Raw genomic sequence first — 19,962 nt, forward strand, 5'->3', positions numbered from 1 at the left:
TGTATTTGTGAATTATTTTTCTAATTATGATAAAACATTTATTAAATAAATCAACAATTCCATTTTGAGTAATTGCAGATTACATATTTTATAGGTAAAACATATATAAATAATATTTAAGAAATTACAATTTGTATTTTTATCCAGATTTGGTAATTATGGTAATAGTAGTCATAAAATAAATATCTGTGTAGTAACTCTTCAGCATAGGACATTGCCTTCCCGATCTAGCACGTTTTTCTCATGCCAAGTTGGGAAGAATAATGAATGTTCTCTGTTGTTCCACAATAGAGATTTCTGGGTAGAAAAGTTATGGAGATAAACAGGGCAATAACGACACAGCTCTTAAATAGAAACTCTACTCTAAATTAAAGTAGTGATGTTAGATACGTTCCAGTTATTTTATCTGACACTGTAATATCTTTTAAGAGGGTATAGTTTACAGAATACTTTATTAAAAATATATGTCATAAAAAGCATCGTATTAGAACATTGGAAGGGAGTGAAAGTGAATATACGATAGCTGCAGTTATTTACAGATAACCCATCAACTTAATGGACACTTGCTTGTCAGAAACCCTGTCATCAGTGCAGGCATCCCAATAGCATGGAACACATACTTCTTATCCAGTGTGTCAAATCTCCTACGGCCTTAACAACTAAAGCAAGTCATTCTGATATTATCAAACACAGCCACATATAGCAGTGGATGGATGCACATGTTCATTGTAACCAGTCCTTTGGACACTTGATAAGCCTTGTACAAAAAGCTGCATTCAGAGCCAGGATCATTAACCCTTGCGTAGAGATAGTAGCATTCGATGAAGTGATAAGGCAAAAAGGAAATGGCGGACAGCACAACCGCTGCAAACACCATTAGACCCACCTTCCGTTTCACCACAGAGGTTATATTGGGATTCCTCCACACCACCCTCAACAGTCCCCCGTAGGACACAAAAGTGACCAGGAAGGGAACAAAACAACCAACCACTGTCAGAGTCACTTTATAATTGAATAAAGAGTTGGCGACATCCGGGCTAGTGGTGGCACAAAAGGAGTTCATTACACAGTGGGTCTTGTTGTATGCAGCTGGACAGAGGGAGGTAAACCTCAGCGCAGGCGATGACATGGCCGTCACAGAGATCCAGATAACGACACTGGCAACCTTGGCTCTGGCAGGACTCACATTGTTCCGGGTGAAGAAGGGGTGCGCAACAGCCAAGTAACGAGTCACGCTAATACACATGATGAAGTAGATGCTGACATACAGGTTGCAGGTGAAGAAGAAGCGTTCGATTTTACATGCTGCAGACCCATTCAGCCAGTCCCTCTCTTTAATGTAGTAGTCTATTAGCATGGGCAGAGTTAGGCTATAGAGCAGGTCACTGATGGCCAGGTTACAGGACAGCACCACACCTGTGTGCCAGTTGTTCCTCTCCCTGGTCACCAGGAGCCACAAAGCAAACAGGTTACTCAACAACGCCACGCAGATCTGAATACTGTACATGGACGAGAGGAATTGTTCCTGAAACTCGCCACCGTTGCATGAAAAGTTGTAGAAATCAATCTTTGGTTCCATGTTGGTTTCTGTGGAAAATGATAAAAAAAATTGAAAATGTTATTTCTCTGCAAGTTGGCTCTCAAATGTTGTTTTATGTCAAGGCCTCTATGAAAAGAAAAATGTGAATAGTTCCTATGCATGTAGCCAGCTAGCAATTGAGGGACTGAAAAGATAGAGGCAGGTAGAATTTAATGATTTGCAACTACGAAGTATTGAGGCCTTTGAATGTTTATAAGTTAAAAAAAAGTTTGCAACAAGTTAATATATTCTGTTATATCCTGTTATATTATACTTAAATCATCATCTCATCATCGTTGTAACCAAAGCCTAAATTGGAGAAAAATTACTTCTAATGTTTTTCAGAAAGACCATCTAAAACATTTAATGGAGTATCATATTATCCTCTTTAAATGTATAAGCTGAACTATAATTTTTCTAGTAAGAGTCATCTAGCAAATCAGCAGTCTACATATATGAAAAGTAAAATATATTTTGAACCAGTAATAAATTATAAAAATTCTAATTCAAACCCAATGTGCTGAGTTTGGTAGAGGGAAAGGTAGGAATTACTGGAGTTTCACATTTACAATTCATTGGTTGAACAGCCCACCATGTCCACATCCGGAATCAAGCGATTTTTCCTTAAGACACCACTCCAGTCACATGATCATCCATTTGACTACTCCATCTAGCTGAAAAGTCCCACCTTGTAAACCAACCATTGTGTTGAAAGACAAAAGAATGACAACCTATTCTATCCTATTGAAGCAACCAGACATAAACAGAATTGCAAGTTGACACTGAAAACAATTTTTGTTGCAAGTAATATACACTATATGGCCAAAGGTATGTGGACACTCCTACTAATGATAGAGTTCAGGTGTTTCAGCCACACCTGTTGCTCACAGGTGCATAAAATCCAGTACATCGCCATGAAATCTCCATAGAAATACATTGGCAGTACAATGGGTCGTACTGGAGAGCTCAGTGAAACATGGCACTGTCATAGGGTGCCAACTTTGCCACAAGTCACTGAAATGTCTGCCCTACTAAATCTGTCCCCGTCAACTGGAAGTGCTCTAATTGTGAAGTGGAAGTGTCTGGGAGTGGGGGCGCAAAGTGCTGAAGCTCGTAGCCCATAAAAATTGCCAATCATCTGTTGCATCACCCACCACAGAGTTCCAAACTACCTCTAGAAGCAACATCAGTGTATGAACAGCATGTGCAATGCCAAGCGTTGGCTGGACTGGTGTAAAGCACGCTGCCACTGGACCCTCTGATGAATCACACTTCATTGTCTGGCAGTCTGATGGACGAATCTGGGTGTGGCAGATGCCAGGGGAAGGGATAATGGTCTTTGTGGAGGAGCGCTAATGGTCTGGGGCTGTGTTTCAGGTTTTGGGCTAGGTCCCTTAGTTCCAGTGAAGGGTCATCTTAATGTTACAGGATGCAAAGACATTTAGACCATTGGGTGCAACTTTGTGGCACCAGTTTAGGGAAGGCCCTTTCCTGTTCCAGGATGACTGTGCCCCTGTGCATAAAGCGGGGTCCATAAAGACATGGTTTGACGAGGTTGGTGTGAAGGAACTCAAGTGGCCTGCACAGAGCCCTGATCGCAACCCCACAACCCATGTTACTTTGCAGAGGAACACCTCAAAGAATTCCAATGATGAAGGAAATATCTTTCCTGGTGATATCGCCACCACTTTAGCGTGTTGCAGCAGGGCTGTCAGAACAGACTTAATGACAAGTTTTACGGCGGATCGCTCAGAAGTTGAAGACATCCTGCCTGAACTGTGTAATGCATAGATGACCCGATGGCGAGTGAATCTGTCATTCTCTAGGATGGCCCAATACTTTGGGCAGTCAAGCTAACTGACCATTACAAATTAAAAAGGAGGCTTAATTCTGAAATAAGGATTTTGACTTCCCACAAAACAATAAGGTTTAATCATTAGCAAGAAGTAATAGAAGGTAAAATAAGTATTTAAATCTATTATAACTTACTAACAAACACTTCAGTTCAAGTAAACTGATGACACTCTTTCACATAGGAGTTGGGCAGGTACTGGTGTATGTGGTAATGCTAACAGGGTCATGCTAGAAGTGTGGGGCCCCTAAACTAAGCTTTGATTGGGACCACAAAATGAACCATCAGGCTCATGCATAAGCATTGGTAATGGCTGGGCATACATGTACAATCTTTGTTGAGCAAGTGTTCACATTGATAAATCCAACACAAGTGTAGAAATGATTGCACGTATGGCTTAGGCACAAAAATGATGAATGAGCTTTACTGAGTTTATCTGAATGGTCCATAGATAGACATTGAGGGAATTCCATACTAGGCTGCCTAGACAAATACAGCCAAACATACCTCTGTACATTCCAACCCCAGGAGTAAGTAACACGATTCTGTTAATGAAGTTAATTATTAGAATCAGATGCACAATATTAGGGCATCACAATATAAAACTCAAGCATGTAAAAAGACGTTTCAAGAAAAGTTTACATTTATCAGATTTCTGTTACAAACTGTTACATTTATTGTTCACATTTTTCATGAGCAGTATACAAACTGAAGGCATTTGTAGGGATAGGCCCACACTATTGCACCAGAGAACAGGATTTTTAAAATAAACTAGTTAAAACAATGTTGGAAGGGAAACTATTTAACAAGTTTCATATATTGTATTTTATAGATTTCTGGAAACACTAGGTGATCAATTTAAAGATATATGTACAGTGTGATTATGTTTGGTTGAGCATATTTGCAGATTTTGGAAGAGATTTCCACTGAAAAAAGTGCTACTTGTACTAGCATAGATGGCATACTACAACATAAGCTTATGTGGGCTATTCTGGTTGTCACATGATAGGCTATTTTCTAATGTTTCAGAGGATACTGATGCCACAACAATTATACCAACACAAAACATGCACACAACCGATACTACAGTACTAGAAGATACTTTTGGGTCTGAGGAAAGGTTTTATTTTAGGACCTGTACAATAAGAAATTTAGTTTTCACAGGATTAAAAAGGGTTAGAAAGGGATAGTTTGCTAGAAATGAAAACAAAGATCCTTGTAGTTAAAGATTTCTAGATAGAGTTTCCTTTTTAAACATAATAATATTTTTTCACTACTATTAACACATTCAGACCAGGTACACATGTTAAATGTACCTGGTCTGTGCCACTGTAGTAAAAGTGCAATGACTTTTGGAGCACCATTTTTGTCCTATATCACAACAATGTTGTTATTTTCCTTATTTTCCATATTATTTTACTTTTAAATAATATCTTATACACCCTAATCCAGAGTGACCTACAGTAGTGATTGCATAAATTGTTGTATTTTTTCCTACTGGCATACTATTACAGCTATTGTAACAATAATTAAATGTAAATATTACGTACAGTATAAGAACTTACTCATTTTGGTGCTAAAGAAGTGGTCTGCTCTACTGTTGAGGGAATTCCATGTCGATTCAGTAGGCTATATACTATATTAAGATTCATGCCTAGTGTTAATGAACAAATATGTAATTATTTATTCAACTGACTGTGGTAGATTTTACATCTTAATCAGATATTTGGCAGCCATCAATTATGTGTATATTATTATAATTTTTTTATTAGCTTGCATGTGTTCACACACGGTGACTTCAAATATTATTTGGTTTTCCAGAAAGTATTCAAGATACTTTCAAATTATGATTTAAATTAACATCAGTTCTAGTTTATCAAACATGCAATCAGAAGATGCAATTTAGGTAATTCTGCTCCAAGAAAATATACAAAATGTTGTAGTTACACATTCACTTCTTAATGATGTATTTATACGGACACAGAGCTAGATCTGCACTTATACAATCAAGCTCAAGGAGATTTCCAATATGCTATATTTTTTTGTAGTCCAGGACTAGACAATCAGTAACTGGGAAAATATGGGTCAAAATATAAAATTATAACATACATAACATCAATTAAATGAAATAACAATATCTTACAATAAAGCCAGATGAGTACTTACCTGGCTAAATGCAAGCATAGGCATCAGATCAGGGAGCTTGAAAAAGTTTTCAGTTTTCAGGCAAGTTGAACCAGATAACCATTTACATTTTACTCACTACTGGCTTGGTGGTCATGAGTAGGCTATGGCACTAAATTGCTACAAAGACAAGATTGACCCTGTTTTTCTCCAAGCCTGTTCCTCTTTTTGGAGTGTCGGTTGCATGGTGACAACAGAAAAAAACTTGTTTCCATTATACACATGCATTAGTGATGAGTTGTTTACTCATAATCCGCTGAGAAGTGGGTGGATTTAGGGTCATGGAATAGTGTGGATGAAGGGCAGGTCAAAGAAAGGAAATATTGGGCATTTTAAAATCATAAGGTAAACAAAATCTGCTCTGAGTGGCTGGGGTACGTTCCTGGATTATGACTTGGATTAGGATTTAGATTTACATGGTGGCAAATTGAAAGAGTGTTGCCTGGCGAACAAATGAAAATGATCAGATATGCAAATAATTGACAAGAGATTTGAATTGGGTAACCTGTGTAAATGCCACCCAGATCAAAATAGTGAGGTGTTTGTTGCTCTACTGTAAAAAAAAAAACACATTTGAAGATAATCTACCTCTTCTCTGGATATGTTTGGTAGCTAGCTAGAAGAATGACACCTATTTCTGCAAAATTACAGCCAATAAGCCAACATCACATTCAAACAACACACTCAATCCATGACCACCCATAGCCTGCACTGGGTGAAATCAGTTGATGACAGGACCAAGACCGGTTGAAATGCATTATTCTGATATTTTCATATAATGACACTCAGTTTAACAATACATTTTGGCAATTTGTCTGTTGACATATACTACTGTAGAAGCTATGGACATTCTGACATTTGGTATATACGGTATGTGTAATTCTCTACTTTTCATATTACATACTTCATATAGTGTAAATTTGCTGCACAGTCCTGTCCACAACTGTTGGCACAATTGGTAAAGATGATCAAAAAAAGGCAATGAAAAATGCTATTTGCACTGTAGTGATCGGCTTGCTACTGTGAACTTAGGTCACTGCACCACATGGCCGGCAGATCAAACTCTTTAAAATAATCTTAATTTAACACACATCTATAGGCGGAAATGGAGTTAAACAGAAATGAGACTGTGACCGCTACTCTGCGTGACGCTGCGTGCTCTCTCCCTCTCCGGCAGTCCACCTCACCCGTGTTCAAACCGCCGGCAGGAGCAGATGGCAGCAGCACACAAAACACACACACACCTGTTTTGAGTTAGTTATCATGATGTCTATTTACGTTCCTGGTTTTCACTAGCACCTCACAATAACACGGGTTATTGTGTCCATGTCAGTTTTGAAACCGTGTGATATCGTAAGCTTTTCCATAAAGACAGGAAACGTAATTATTCGCGTTGGTGTTGTTTTGATACTTTCGTTGTTGCCTCTCCTTTAACCTCGCACCTCACAGAGACGACTTGCTGCAGACATATATTCCAAACATTTTCTATTAACAACTCGTTTTCATTGTCGTATAAAGAAACCTAAACTACCTTCTGAATTATAAAGAGTTGTATGAAAATATCCAAAGATCTGTGCCCAAATCAATCTAAAGCAGTAACCAATAGAGCCAAATTATGGCATCACTTTCACTGGGACTTTAAAACTGGATACAAAGGTTTCAAGGTATGTAATGTCAGAACCAAAACTCCTAAAGAAATGCATCCATTCAATTTTCCAATGTAGTTTAAACGGTGACTTACCAGAGGGTCTGTAATCTATCAAGTCAATTCAATTCAAATGACACGGTGTAAAACACAATAAGACCAACAAAATATATTGTCATCATTTGTTTATTGCAGGTTTCATGTCAGTGTGTCAAAGGTGTTCCAACATTAGATGAATGTTATGACTCAGGTGACTGACAGCTGAACTCCGGTTTAGCGGTACTTCTCGGATAGGGCCAGAGCAACTTGCTGCAGGAACTTGTCCACGGACAGATGGATCTCTGGGGTGAAGTCGTTGGGTAGGTAGGCGGCAACTACCACAAGCAGGCTGTGAGCCAGGATCTGCGAAGTAAAATATCATAAAATATAATTGGCTATTACACCTACACACAGAAAGAAAGCAATATAAAAAAATATATATTTCCTATCCTACCTTGAAGTTTGCGGGATCCACCCTCAGTTTGGTGGCGTGCAGTTCACTGAGACTGGATAAGTAAGAAACCAGGTCATCCATGTGGTTAACACAATCATCGATCTTGTTCATGATGGTGTCGCCGTGCTTCCTAACTTGAGCGGATCCGGGGGTCAGATCAGCGAAGTGGGAGAAGTAGGTCTTGGTCTGGGGGTAGACGACCAGCATCCTGTGCCCGACATTAGACAATAATTTAGACTAGGCTATAAGTTCAGTAATCTTAAAAAATAACTCGTTATATACGTAAGTGCTCGAGGAAATATGCAAGTCAATCAAAGCTTACATGAAACTGAGCATTGTGTTAATACATGTCTTCAATGTCGCCTATCACATCCTATATATATCATGATGTAATTACCTGGAAAGAGCCTGATCTCCGATGTCATCGGATTTAGGGAGAATCTTGTTCCAGATGGCCTTCACATTGGCTTTGTCCTTGGCTGAGAGACTCATGGCTGCGTCTTGTCTGTGTATCCACTAAAATTAGGATGCTAAGAAGTTTGTGTGCATTGATAATTCGGAGGCTGTTTTTATTGAGACACAAAGAAGGCGCACCCTGATAAAATATTGGCTCCACCTCTGATTGGGCATTTCTCCAAGACATGATTAATGATGTTTTAGGTCATTTATGGAACGGAGCCAATTTGTCTAATGTCCATAATATGACAATTTGCATATAACCTACCTGAAATAAACATTTTGAAAACAATAATTAAAATGTTTGCCTGGTATTAGATCAACGTGAACAGATGAACACTTAAATATAGGCTTAATAATCGATTCAAATGCTTATTCTGGTATAAATTCGCAGATTACTTCTATTACAAAATATTCGGACAATTTCGTTGCATTTGAAAAGAATAATAGCCTAGTCATTTACCGTGTCGTTTAACTATGTCCAAATTGAAGTGTTCAGATTCCCTTAAAAAAGGCTATAGCCAACGATACAAGTTCCCTCAACTGCCCTTAAGGTTAATCACACACAAAAATAAAATGTACATGGAACTATCAAATGGGTGGAGCCGTCTGAATATTTAGATAAAACATATGTTAAGTCATGCTTTATTCTAACGTTTGGCCGAATACTCATATTTTATTTGTCAAGGCTTTTGTACAAACGTTGTATATCGGACCCTAAATAAACAAATATTATTAATACATAATGAATTTAAAAGAAAAAAACTATATATATATATATATTATTATATATATATATTTTTTGAATAGGTTTAAGCAATACTTTGCTGGTCTATATACTTGTCTATATACCTGAAAATGTTTGATGGACTAATTGCGTCTTTTTTAAATTTAATTTCTCCGTCGTTTTTTCTGACGCAGCAGTTTTTTATTCCAGGAAGAATTTGAACTTGGCAACGCCTGAATGAATAAACCTTATCTTTACAGATGGGACAATGTTGGCACAGTGCCAATATGCCACACCCAATGACCTTGCCCCTGAACTCAATTATCCAATCATTTCTTGTGTTCAGTTCAGGGCGAAGATACTGAAATCAATAAATTGGACATTCAAGAAGTCAGAAAACTCAGTGATCCTTTGGAACATTTTGCAAGTGCCAACGGAAATCAACAAACAAACGTCATCATGGTCGACTGGACAGATGCTGAGCGCAGTGCCATCCTTGGTCTTTGGGGAAAGATCAGCGCGGACGAGATCGGACCCCAGGCCTTTGCCAGGTCGATGATTATCAAATATATATATATTAGATAATAATACGATATGTAAGCAACTAGTGCTATATTACCATGTAATTATTTGTGTTTGACATATATACATATATAAATAATTACATGGTAATATAGCACTAGTTGCTTACATATCGTATTATTCACTTTTAATGCGGCTCAGAGTCAAACCTATTGTTGTGAAGTAGATGTTATTAAAGCAGACTGTTTTATTTACTTTCAGATGTCTGATCGTGTTTCCTTGGACTCAGAGGTACTTCAGCTCCTTCGGTAACCTGTCCACACCCGCTGCCATCATAGGTAACCCCAACGTGGCTAAGCATGGGAGGACCGTGATGCACGGACTGGACAAAGCTATTCAGAACCTGGATGACATCAAGAACACATACGCTGCTCTCAGTGTGAAGCACTCCGAGAAACTGCACGTGGATCCCGACAATTTCAGGGTGAGTAGTAAGAATTAAACAAACATATCTACTTTCTGGTGGACTATTTTTACAGTCGTGATACATGGAATTTTAAACGTTACGCTGTGAGGCGCTTCAATGAATACATACCAGTATGAGGCGACACAGGCTGTAGGCTATGTAAAGCTTATAACAATATTTTATTCTTCATTTGGTTATTGGTCTCATTCCACAGGTCCTCGCCGAATGCATCACCGTGTGCGTGGCCGCAAAACTCGGGCCTGCAGTTTTCAATGCTGATACTCAGGAAGCCTTCCAGAAGTTCCTGTCTGTCGTTGTCTCGGCTCTCGGCAGACAGTACCACTGAGCAGCACTCCACAACATCAATATGGAAGAGAGATGATACTCAAACGTCAGTCTATTCGTCTGAAAGCGCTGCCATATCTACAAATATTGAAATAAAAAATAGATTTTAAAATATTAATGCTGTCAAGTATTGTATGTTTTCATCTTAAACGCTCTGTTGCAATGGTACAGGGGGCAAATACCTCCCCAACATTAAAAATATTTCCATATGGCTTTTGAAAACACACACCAACAAGTAATACTTTCGTAGTTTTGATAGAGATATGCCAAACGACCTGTCATTATGTCAAACACATTTTATGTTAGGCCTATTTAACATTAATTTAAATAGTTTAATATTTTACATTCATGCCTCCTTATTGTTGTCAACATTCATTCATAACAGCTTTTTTTTATCAACATGCTGGATCGTTCAGATTAAACTGTTTGAGAAGGCGAGAAGCGCATGAAACACATGCAGTGTGCTTAGAGAAATACATTTTTGATTAGGATGGGCTGGTAAAAATTAATCCGAATGGCTTCAGTCCCCGCTATATTTGTTCTATCGTGGGGTGTTTTGAGATTCCAATAATGGTAATATACTTGTTTTATTTATTCGGAGTTTACATAAGCGCGTGCAATGCGTGCACAAGAGATATTTAAGTTTTTGACCATGTTAAACCTAATTATACATTTACTTTTAGCGTTGAAGCATCATCCAGACAGTTGTTTTGGTATGCGCATACAACTCAGCTAAATAAATCTCTGAAACTGAACTTCGACCAAAATAACTGTCTGGATGATGAGTGAACACTAAAAGTGAAAAATTCAACCGTATCATTAGGTTTGTATGGAACAACTAAACCACAGACTCCAACCTCTCCACAATGGCCAAGACCAGAGAGCTGTTTAAGGACATCAGGGATAAAATTGTAGACCTGCACAAGGCTGGGATGGGCTACAGGACAAAAGGCAATCAGCTTGTTGAGAAGGCAACAACTGTTGGCACAATTATTCGAAAATGGAAGAAGTTCAAGATGATGGTCAATCTCCTTCGGTCTGGGGCTCCATGCAAGATCTCACCTCGTGGGGTATCAATGATCATGAGGAAGGTGAGGGATCAGCCCACAACTACACGGCAGGACCTGGTCTATGACCTGAAGAGAGCTGGGACCACAGTCTCAAAGAAAACCATTAGTAACACACTACGCCGTCATGGATTAAGGGGACAGGACAACTGCACCGTATTGAGGGGACGATGGATGGGCCCTTAGTGTGTGTATGCCAAGTTATAAGTCACCATCAGAGTCAAAATGGTGACAGATGTATGTTACTCCTGGAGTGCAGGCTTCGTGGGCCCAGAGACTACAGGTCATACAACGAACCCAATCTTCTTCTGGCTTTGAGTTATTCAAGTGTTCCATGCACACAATACAGAAATTCTCATCAGCATCTTAGGAATCTGTGTCCTGTGGCTCGATGTTATGCATTTTCTGACTTTTCTTTCCTGATACTTTCTTAGACACCCTAGGTCGTTTTTTGGTTTGAGTTGATTTGTCTTGTTTCGTGCCAAGACCTCTCTTTTGCAAACTGTTTTTCTGTTTCACCTTGTCAGACCTCTGCTCGTCTTCCAGGGCCATCTTGACCGGTGTATCTGTGAGTTTTGCTGTTTTTTTCCTCTTCCTGCCTTTTACAGGGATTTTCCTTGGTCCGTCTTTTGGTAAGGGTCGCACGAGAACTGGGCTAAAGTACAAGTGACTCAGTGTTTCTCCAGCACAGCTTGACAGGGTGGTGGCCTGGTTGGCAGCTGGAGGAGTGGCCTGGTTGGCAGCTGGAGGAGTGGCCTGGTTGGCAGCTGGAGGAGTGGCCTGGTTGGCAGCTGGAGGAGTGGCCTGGTTGGCAGCTAGAGGAGTGGCCTGGTTGGCAGCTAGAGGAGTGGCCTGGTTAGCAGTTAGAGGAGTGGCCTGGTTAGCAGTTAGAGGAGTGGCCTGGTTGGCAGCTGGAGGAGTGGCCTGGTTGGCAGCTGGAGGAGTGGCCTAGTTGGCAGCTGGAGGAGTGGCCTGGTTGGCAGCTGGAGGAGTGGCCTGGTTGGCAGCTGGAGGAGTGGTCTGGTTGGCAGCTGGAGGAGTGGCCTACTTGGCAGCTGGAGGAGTGGCCTAGTTGGCAGCTGGAGGAGTGGCCTGGTTAGCAGTTAGAGGAGTGGCCTGGTTAGCAGTTAGAGGAGTGGCCTGGTTGGCAGCTGGAGGAGTGGCCTGGTTGGCAGCTTGAGGAGTGGCCTGGTTGGCAGCTAGAGGAGTGGCCTGGTTGGCAGCTGGAGGAGTGGCCTGGTTGGCAGCTGGAGGAGTGGCCTGGTTGGCAGCTGGAGGAGTGGCCTGGTTGGCAGCTGGAGGAGTGGCCTGGTTGGCAGCTAGAGGAGTGGCCTGGTTGGCAGCTAGAGGAGTGGCCTGGTTAGCAGTTAGAGGAGTGGCCTGGTTAGCAGTTAGAGGAGTGGCCTGGTTGGCAGCTGGAGGAGTGGCCTGGTTGGCAGCTGGAGGAGTGGCCTGGTTGGCAGCTGGAGGAGTGGCCTGGTTGGCAGCTGGAGGAGTGGCCTGGTTGGCAGCTAGAGGAGTGGCCTGGTTGGCAGCTAGAGGAGTGGCCTGGTTAGCAGTTAGAGGAGTGGCCTGGTTAGCAGTTAGAGGAGTGGCCTGGTTGGCAGCTGGAGGAGTGGCCTGGTTGGCAGCTTGAGGAGTGGCCTGGTTGGCAGCTAGAGGAGTGGCCTAGTTGGCAGCTGGAGGAGTGGCCTGGTTGGCAGCTGGAGGAGTGGCCTGGTTGGCAGCTGGAGGAGTGGTCTGGTTGGCAGCTGGAGGAGTGGCCTACTTGGCAGCTGGAGGAGTGGCCTAGTTGGCAGCTGGAGGAGTGGCCTGGTTGGCAGCTGGAGGAGTGGCCTGGTTGGCAGCTGGAGGAGTGGCCTGGTTGGCAGCTGGATCAGGAAGATCTGTGTCTAGCTAAGGTGCAAACTTCACCAGGACCCCAGGCCCTAGCCAAGTGAATGATTGTAGTATTTTCATTAGCTATGACGAAATAATTACATGTGGATACAGCATTAGTTTCTTACATATCTTGGTGTTAACCCTTGTTTCTGTTTAGACCAACGGTGAAGTCACATTGTAAGTCGTTTTTATAAAAGTTTCCTTGGACTCAGAGGTACTTCAGCTCCTTCGGTAACCTGTCCACCCCCGCTGCCATCATGGGTAACCCCAACGTGGCTAAGCATGGGAGGACCGTGATGCACGGACTGGACAGAGCTGTTCGGGACCTAGATTACATCAAGAACACCTACGCTGCTCTCAGTGTGAAGCACTCCGAGAAATTGCACGTGGATCCCGACAACTTCAGGGTGAGTAGGCCCACTTACAAAAAACACACAGGCTATCGTTTGACTCTTTTGTTAGTCATGATGTATGGATAAGAATAAAAAAAACTAAGAGTAGTTAGTCTGTTTGATATTTTGGAGAAAACAATCGTAGAAATTGCCTACATTTTAATGTTTTATTCCCCATGCGGTTATGTCCCGTTTTCACAGCTCCTCGGCGAGTGTATCACCATATGCGTTGCCTCCAAATTCAGTCTCTCGGTTTTCGATGCAGACACTCATGAAGCCTTCCAGAATTTTCGGCGTGTTGTTGTGTCGGTTCTCGGCAGACAGTACCACTAGGGTAGCACTTGACGACATGAAAATGGAAGAGAGACATCAAAATGGAACTAAATTTTCTTTCTATTAGCATGGAAGCTGTGCCATATCTAAGAATATTGAAATAATAAAATATATTTTAAAGCGTTCTTTATTGGATTCGATTGTTTGTGTTTTTGCGTTTGCGTGTGTGGGGGGAGTTGACGAAATATTTGTACATGAATCTATTTTGTCCTGGAAATTATTGCGCACACACTCGCCAGCAAAATTGCAATACTTGTAGAAATGTAATTCTTCGCGTTGGTGTTGTTGGTTTTGTTTTGTTGCCTCTCCTTTACTCTCGCACCTCACAGAGACGAGTTGTGGCAGACATATATTCCAAACATTTTCTATTAACAACTCGTTTTCATAGTCAAGTATATCCAGATCATCAATGCAATTGTCATATAAAGAAACCTAATCTACCTTCTGAATTATGAAGGGTTTTATGAAAATATGAAAGATATCCAAAGATCTGTGCCCAAATCAATCTAAAGCAGTAACCAATAGAGCCAAATTAGGACATCACTTTCACTGGGACTTTAAAACTGGATACAAAGGTTTCAAGGTATGTAATGTCAGAACCAAAACTCCTAAAGAAATGCATCCATTCAATTTTCCAATGTAGTTTAAACGGTAACTTAACTTGAAAGATCCTTACCAGAGGGTCTGTAATCTATCAAGTCAATTAAATTCAAATGACACGGTGTAAAACACAATAAGACCAACAAAATATATTGTCATTATTTGTTTATTGCAGGTTTCATGTCAGTGTGTCAAAGGTGTTCCACCATTAGATGAATGTTATGACTCAGGTGACTGACAGCTGAACTCTGGTTTAGCGGTACTTCTCGGACAGGGCCAGAGCAACTAGCTGCAGGAACTTGTCCACGGACAGATGGATCTCTGGGGTGAAGTCGTTGGGTAGGTAGGCGGCAACTACCACAAGCAGGCTGTGAGCCAGGATCTGCGAAGTAAAATACATTTTTATAAATAATAATAATTGAACCTTCATTTAACCAGGAAAAAAGACTCAGTGAGATTAAATATCTCTTTTATGTGTCCTGGGCAAGACGGGCTTCAACAAACAAAAACACATTTCAAACACACAACGCAACATAGGGAAATCAAAATACATCAACCACTTAAACAACCAATAGGCCTCTAAATACGGACTGACAAGAAACATGCATGACATCACCGTAACATGCATGACATCACCGTAATCTAAAACAAGCATAAAAGTTGCAAGTACCAGTTTCTTTCTAGGTTGAAAAGAAAAGCAAAACCTTTTTTCTAAAATAATAACAACCCTAACCTCCTTTTTTAACCAAGTGTAGAATATATGTCTTAAAAGAGTGTCAATCAATGAAATCAATCAGTTAAAATCCCCAAGATATTTGTATACAGATACAGACTAAATTATATTACCATGAGACGCAGTACATAATTGAAGATCTATAGATTTTTTCTTTGAGTTTGAAAACAACATGTATTTTTGTTGTATTTTGTTTTATCAGTATTAAGTTTCAGCTCATTAAATGTTGAATTATACTGAAAGCAAGCTGAAACTGAGACAGGGCCTGCATTTGAAAGGGTGTCAAACAATAAATCTGTATCATCTGCATATAAATGAAAGTTGGCTTGGGGTATTAATGTAGATTGTAAAGAGAAATGGTCCCAGAACCGATCCCTAAAGCGCACCCTTTAACAAATTCACAGGCTTATAGGTTTGACCGTGTACCTGTGTAATATGTGATCTGTTTGATAAACAGTTTTCAAACGATAAGACAGTTTCTCCTGATGAGCTTATGTCAAAGAGTGTATCAAAACAGATTAATCTGTTTTCTTCTCACCTTGAAAAGGTCTGTTTGTTTCTGTATTATTTAGGAAAATACAAATGAAGCACAGTTAAAAACATGGTTTTGTCTCCAATCCTACCTTGAAGTTGGCGGGATCCACCCTCAGTTTGGTGGCGTGCAGTTCACTGAGACTGGACAAGTAAGGAACCAGGTCATCCATGTGGTTAACACAATCATCGATCTTGTTCATGATGGTGTCGCCGTGCTTCCTCACTTCAGCGGATCCGGGTTTCAGATCAGCAAAGTGGGCGAAGTAGGTCTTGGTCTGGGGGTAGACGACCAGCATCCTTGCCGACATATTAGAAAACAGTTTAGACAAAAAAATGGGGCTCCCGCACGTCCTTGTTGATATAGGTCTAGGTCCTTAATAACTGTCTTCAAATTCTTCAAATATTACCAAAATGTGAGTACTGTGAAAATACGACAGTTATAAAGCTTAAATGTCCAGTTTTAGCATTGTTAAGAGTAAAGGTCAACCAGCATTATGTGCCTTGAATATCAATATGGCATTGCTTGAGGATGCATTCAAAGCATATGAGTACCACATTGAAGCTTATGCTTACCGCATGCAAAGCATAAATGAAGTTGAGCATTGTATTAATCTTTTGAGTACATGTTTACATAATAGCCTATAAGTCATTGTGTAATTACCTGGAAAGAGCCTGATCTCCGATGTCATCGGATTTAGGGAGGATCTTGCTCCAGATAGCCGTCACGTTGGCTTTGTCCTTGGCTGAGAGACTCATAGCTGCGTCTTGTGCGTTTATCCACTTAAATGAGGATGCTGCAAAAGGAAGCTTTTGTGCTTTGATCATACAGAGGCCGTTTTTATTGAGGCAAAAAAGATGGCACACCCTGATAAAATATTGTCTCCTCCTCTTCTTGGCATTTTTCCAAGGCATGATTCATGTTGTTTTATTTTAATAATGGTACTGTGACAATTCCTATATTGCCAAAAGTTGAAGATTTGTATTCATGTAAGAGTAATTAATATTTGTTTTTACATATAGGCAAAACCATTCTTATTTCCTTCATAATGAAGGTTTAGCAGGAAGGTATAATCTCTGTATCTGAAAGCAGCTTGACTATATGATTGAATTGGCAGCAATTACTATGTTGGCCTGTATTCAGTTTGCACGTATGTATTCATCCGACTTAAATATATATATACAGATATAAATATAGGCTTTATAATAGCAGAAGAAAAGTATTTTCCAGTTTCAAATCGTAAATTAGTTATATCACAAAACATTCTAACAATGTGCATTGTATATACATATAAGTTCATGTAGTTAAATTAAATAGGCTTATGTCCAAATGAAATAGTTTCCCCGATTCCCCTGATAAGGGCTGTCCAATTAAGCCACTTTTCCCCAACTGGCATTATATCAATCATTAAATAAGACGACTGAAAGTATCCAATGGGTGGGGCTGTCTGAATATATAGATAAAACAGGCGTTTGTGTCATGCAATATTATAAGCTTATACAGCGGAATATCCAAAATAGTTTTTTTGTTAAAATGTTTATTCCATATTTTTTCTTTTAAATCGATATTCATACCTACAGTAGCTACATCAATCCATAACGGTTTATGAAGAGACTATTGCAATACATATTCAATAGGCTATTGCAACGACAGACTGAAAACATTTACTTGTTGTATTCAACTCATTACAGGTGCGTATGCTTTTAAAATGTTGCTACTTTTTATTTGGATCCCCATTGACATTTGTCAAAGCAACAGTTCTTGTGAATTGTTTATTACATCATTAATAATTTCCACTTGGCAACGCCTGAATGACCAAGCATTATCTTTACAGATGCGACGAATTTGGCACAATGCCGATTCATGGCACACCCAAGCACCTTGCCCCTTAACACATTCATCCAATCATGTGTTGTGTTCTGTTCAGGGCGGAGATACTGGATATCAATAAATTGGACATCCCATGAGACAAAAATTCAGTGATCCTTTGGAACATTTTACATTTCGCAAGAACCAAAAGAAATCAACTTCCAAACTTCACCATGGTCGACTGGACAGATGCTGAGCGTAGTGCCATCGTTGGCCTCTGGGGAAAGATTTCTGCGGATGAGATCGGACCCCAGGCACTGGCCAGGTGAATGATTGTGGTATTTTCGTTAGCTATGACGAAATAATTACATGTGGATACTGCATTAGTTTCTTACATATCGTGGTGTTAACCCTTGTTTCTGTTTAGACCAATGGTGGAGTCACATTTTAAGTTGTTTTTATAATGTATTTTCAGATGTCTGATCGTGTTTCCTTGGACTCAGAGGTACTTCAGCTCCTTCGGTAACCTGTCCACACCCGCTGCCATCGCAGGTAACCCCAACGTGGCTAAGCATGGGAGGACCGTGATGAACGGACTGGACAGAGCTGTTCGGAACCTGGATGACATCAAGAACACGTACGCTCCACTGAGTGTGATGCACTCCGAGAAACTGCACGTGGATCCCGACAACTTCAGGGTGAGTACTAAGAATTAAACGAACATATCTACTTCTGGTGGACTATTTTCACAGTCGTGATACATGGAATTTTAGACGTTACGCAGTGAGGCGCTTCATATACATATACATACCAGTATGAGGCGACATATACTGTAGGCTATGTAAAGCTTATAACAATATTTTATTCTTAATTTGGTTATTGGCCCCATTCCACAGGTCCTCGCCGAATGCATCACCGTGTGCGTGGCCGCAAAACTCGGGCCCGTGGTTTTCAATGCTGATGCTCAGGAAGCCTTCCAGAAGTTCCTGTCTGTCGTTGTCTCGGCTCTCGGCAGACAGTACCACTGAGCAGCATTCCACAACATCAATATGGAAGAGAGATGATACTCAAATGTCAGTCTATTCGTCTGAAAGCGGTGCCATATCTACAAATATTGAAATAATAAATAGATTTTAAAACATTAATGCTGTCAAGTATTGTATGTTTTTATCTTAAACGCTCTGTTGCAATTGTACGGGGGGGGGGGGGGGGGGGGGGGGGGCAAATACCTCCCCAACATAAAACATATTTCCATATGGCTTTTGAAAACACACACCAACAAGTAATACTTTCGTAGTTTTGATAGAGATATGCCAAACGGCCTGTCATTATGACAAACTTGTGATGTTAGGCCTATTTAACATTCATTTAAATAGTTTAATATTTTACATTCATGCTCCTTATTGTTGTCAACATTCATGCATAACAGCTTTTTTTTTATCAACATACTGGATCGTTCAGATTAAACTGTTTGAGAAGGCGAGAAGCACATGAAACACATGCAGTGTGCTTAGAGAAAGACATTTTTGATTAGGATGGGCTGGTAAAAATGTATCCAAATGGCTTCAGTCCCCGCTATATTTGTTCTATCGTGGGGTGTTTTGAGATTCCAATAATGGTAATATACTTATTTTATTTATTCGGTGTTTGCATAAGCGCGTGCAATGCGTGAACAGGAGATATTTAAGTTTTTGACCATGTTAAACCTAAATATACATTTTACTTATAGCGTTGAAACATCATCCAGACCGTTGTTTTGGTATGCGCATACAACTCAGCTAAATAAATCTCTGAAACTGAACTTCGACCAAAATAATTGTCTGGATGATGAGTGAACACTAAAAGTGGAAAAATTCAACCGTACATATCATTAGGTTTGTATGGAACTACTAAACCGCGATTACGTTGAGTAGCCTATGAATATAAATTAGTGCAATAATACCGGAGTTACAAACATTTTATTATTTTCATGAGTAATGAATTCGTATTATGGAGTTCATAGTTCAACGTGATTTCAAAGATTTAATTAACTCCTGTTGATCGTGTGGTTGACATATTGTACCTTGGATATATAGGGTGGTTTGGGTTTAAACCCCTCCCTGGGTTAAACTTCCCCCTTTATTCTCCATCAAATCACCAAATGACTGCATAGTTTCACACATTCCTTGGTTGCCACTATTCTTGTTCATCTAGAAAATGTTGTTGAATCATCAACTGAGCAAGCAATTCCACAAAAACATTTTTTTTTAGTTTTTGTCATTTAGAGAACATTGTTATGTGATCTCTCCGGGAACCTTATCGTGGTGGAGAGGTTTGTGTGTTCCTATGAACCTGAGGGCTGTGTTG

General features: G+C 40.1%; 6 protein-coding genes across 6 annotated transcripts; 3 read left to right on the forward strand and 3 right to left on the reverse strand.

The window, feature by feature from the left end:
* Positions 1–131: 131 nt before the first annotated feature.
* LOC105027807 (P2Y purinoceptor 11) lies at positions 132–5,679 on the reverse strand. Its single transcript, XM_010900086.3, has 2 exons — positions 5,598–5,679; positions 132–1,587 (listed from the first exon to the last, which is right to left on the reverse strand). The coding sequence occupies exon 2, from the start codon at positions 1,577–1,579 to the stop codon at positions 653–655; it is 927 nt and encodes a 308-aa protein (XP_010898388.2). The 5' UTR covers positions 1,580–1,587; positions 5,598–5,679; the 3' UTR covers positions 132–652.
* A 1,751-nt stretch (positions 5,680–7,430) lies between these two features.
* On the reverse strand, positions 7,431–8,279 carry LOC105027808 (hemoglobin subunit alpha-4-like). The gene is made up of 3 exons (XM_013136002.4): positions 8,151–8,279; positions 7,754–7,961; positions 7,431–7,662 (listed from the first exon to the last, which is right to left on the reverse strand). Exons 1-3 carry the CDS (start codon positions 8,243–8,245, stop codon positions 7,534–7,536), a joined length of 432 nt encoding a protein of 143 aa, XP_012991456.3. The 5' UTR covers positions 8,246–8,279; the 3' UTR covers positions 7,431–7,533.
* Positions 8,280–9,326: 1,047 nt separating this feature from the next.
* Positions 9,327–10,355, forward strand: LOC105027802 (hemoglobin subunit beta). Its single transcript, XM_010900082.4, has 3 exons — positions 9,327–9,487; positions 9,720–9,942; positions 10,139–10,355. Exons 1-3 carry the CDS (start codon positions 9,396–9,398, stop codon positions 10,268–10,270), a joined length of 447 nt encoding a protein of 148 aa, XP_010898384.1. The 5' UTR covers positions 9,327–9,395; the 3' UTR covers positions 10,271–10,355.
* A 1,206-nt stretch (positions 10,356–11,561) lies between these two features.
* On the forward strand, positions 11,562–13,981 carry LOC114840429 (hemoglobin subunit beta-like). The gene is made up of 3 exons (XM_029123835.1): positions 11,562–11,573; positions 13,415–13,624; positions 13,811–13,981. The coding sequence occupies exons 1-3, from the start codon at positions 11,562–11,564 to the stop codon at positions 13,940–13,942; spliced, it is 354 nt and encodes a 117-aa protein (XP_028979668.1). The 3' UTR covers positions 13,943–13,981.
* Positions 13,982–14,690: 709 nt separating this feature from the next.
* LOC114840400 (hemoglobin subunit alpha-4-like) lies at positions 14,691–16,623 on the reverse strand. Its single transcript, XM_029123610.2, has 3 exons — positions 16,471–16,623; positions 15,899–16,106; positions 14,691–14,924 (listed from the first exon to the last, which is right to left on the reverse strand). Exons 1-3 carry the CDS (start codon positions 16,563–16,565, stop codon positions 14,796–14,798), a joined length of 432 nt encoding a protein of 143 aa, XP_028979443.2. The 5' UTR covers positions 16,566–16,623; the 3' UTR covers positions 14,691–14,795.
* A 1,157-nt stretch (positions 16,624–17,780) lies between these two features.
* On the forward strand, positions 17,781–18,761 carry LOC105027804 (hemoglobin subunit beta-like). Its single transcript, XM_029123293.2, has 3 exons — positions 17,781–17,941; positions 18,092–18,314; positions 18,513–18,761. The coding sequence occupies exons 1-3, from the start codon at positions 17,850–17,852 to the stop codon at positions 18,642–18,644; spliced, it is 447 nt and encodes a 148-aa protein (XP_028979126.1). The 5' UTR covers positions 17,781–17,849; the 3' UTR covers positions 18,645–18,761.
* The last annotated feature ends 1,201 nt before the right edge of the window (positions 18,762–19,962 follow it).

The sequence above is a fragment of the Esox lucius genome, chromosome 11 (assembly GCF_011004845.1).
Source record: "Esox lucius isolate fEsoLuc1 chromosome 11, fEsoLuc1.pri, whole genome shotgun sequence".
Taxonomy (NCBI): Eukaryota; Metazoa; Chordata; class Actinopteri; order Esociformes; family Esocidae; genus Esox; species Esox lucius.

Excerpts from the sequence above, each read along its gene's own strand:
- LOC114840429 (XM_029123835.1), top strand. Across the intron at positions 13,625-13,810 it reads TGGATCCCGACAACTTCAGG|CTCCTCGGCGAGTGTATCAC; the intron begins GTGAGTAGGCCC and ends CCGTTTTCACAG.
- LOC105027804 (XM_029123293.2), top strand. The coding sequence starts at position 17,850 with ATGGTCGACTGGACAGATGCTGAGCGTAGTGCCATCGTTGGCCTCTGG. Across the intron at positions 17,942-18,091 it reads GGACCCCAGGCACTGGCCAG|ATGTCTGATCGTGTTTCCTT; the intron begins GTGAATGATTGT and ends ATGTATTTTCAG. Across the intron at positions 18,315-18,512 it reads TGGATCCCGACAACTTCAGG|GTCCTCGCCGAATGCATCAC; the intron begins GTGAGTACTAAG and ends CCCATTCCACAG.
- LOC114840400 (XM_029123610.2), bottom strand. The coding sequence starts at position 16,565 with ATGAGTCTCTCAGCCAAGGACAAAGCCAACGTGACGGCTATCTGGAGC. Across the intron at positions 16,107-16,470 it reads GGAGATCAGGCTCTTTCCAG|GATGCTGGTCGTCTACCCCC; the intron begins GTAATTACACAA and ends TATGTCGGCAAG. Across the intron at positions 14,925-15,898 it reads TGGATCCCGCCAACTTCAAG|ATCCTGGCTCACAGCCTGCT; the intron begins GTAGGATTGGAG and ends TTTACTTCGCAG.
- LOC105027802 (XM_010900082.4), top strand. The coding sequence starts at position 9,396 with ATGGTCGACTGGACAGATGCTGAGCGCAGTGCCATCCTTGGTCTTTGG. Across the intron at positions 9,488-9,719 it reads GGACCCCAGGCCTTTGCCAG|ATGTCTGATCGTGTTTCCTT; the intron begins GTCGATGATTAT and ends ATTTACTTTCAG. Across the intron at positions 9,943-10,138 it reads TGGATCCCGACAATTTCAGG|GTCCTCGCCGAATGCATCAC; the intron begins GTGAGTAGTAAG and ends CTCATTCCACAG.
- LOC105027808 (XM_013136002.4), bottom strand. The coding sequence starts at position 8,245 with ATGAGTCTCTCAGCCAAGGACAAAGCCAATGTGAAGGCCATCTGGAAC. Across the intron at positions 7,962-8,150 it reads GGAGATCAGGCTCTTTCCAG|GATGCTGGTCGTCTACCCCC; the intron begins GTAATTACATCA and ends TGTCGGGCACAG. Across the intron at positions 7,663-7,753 it reads TGGATCCCGCAAACTTCAAG|ATCCTGGCTCACAGCCTGCT; the intron begins GTAGGATAGGAA and ends TTTACTTCGCAG.
- LOC105027807 (XM_010900086.3), bottom strand. The coding sequence starts at position 1,579 with ATGGAACCAAAGATTGATTTCTACAACTTTTCATGCAACGGTGGCGAG.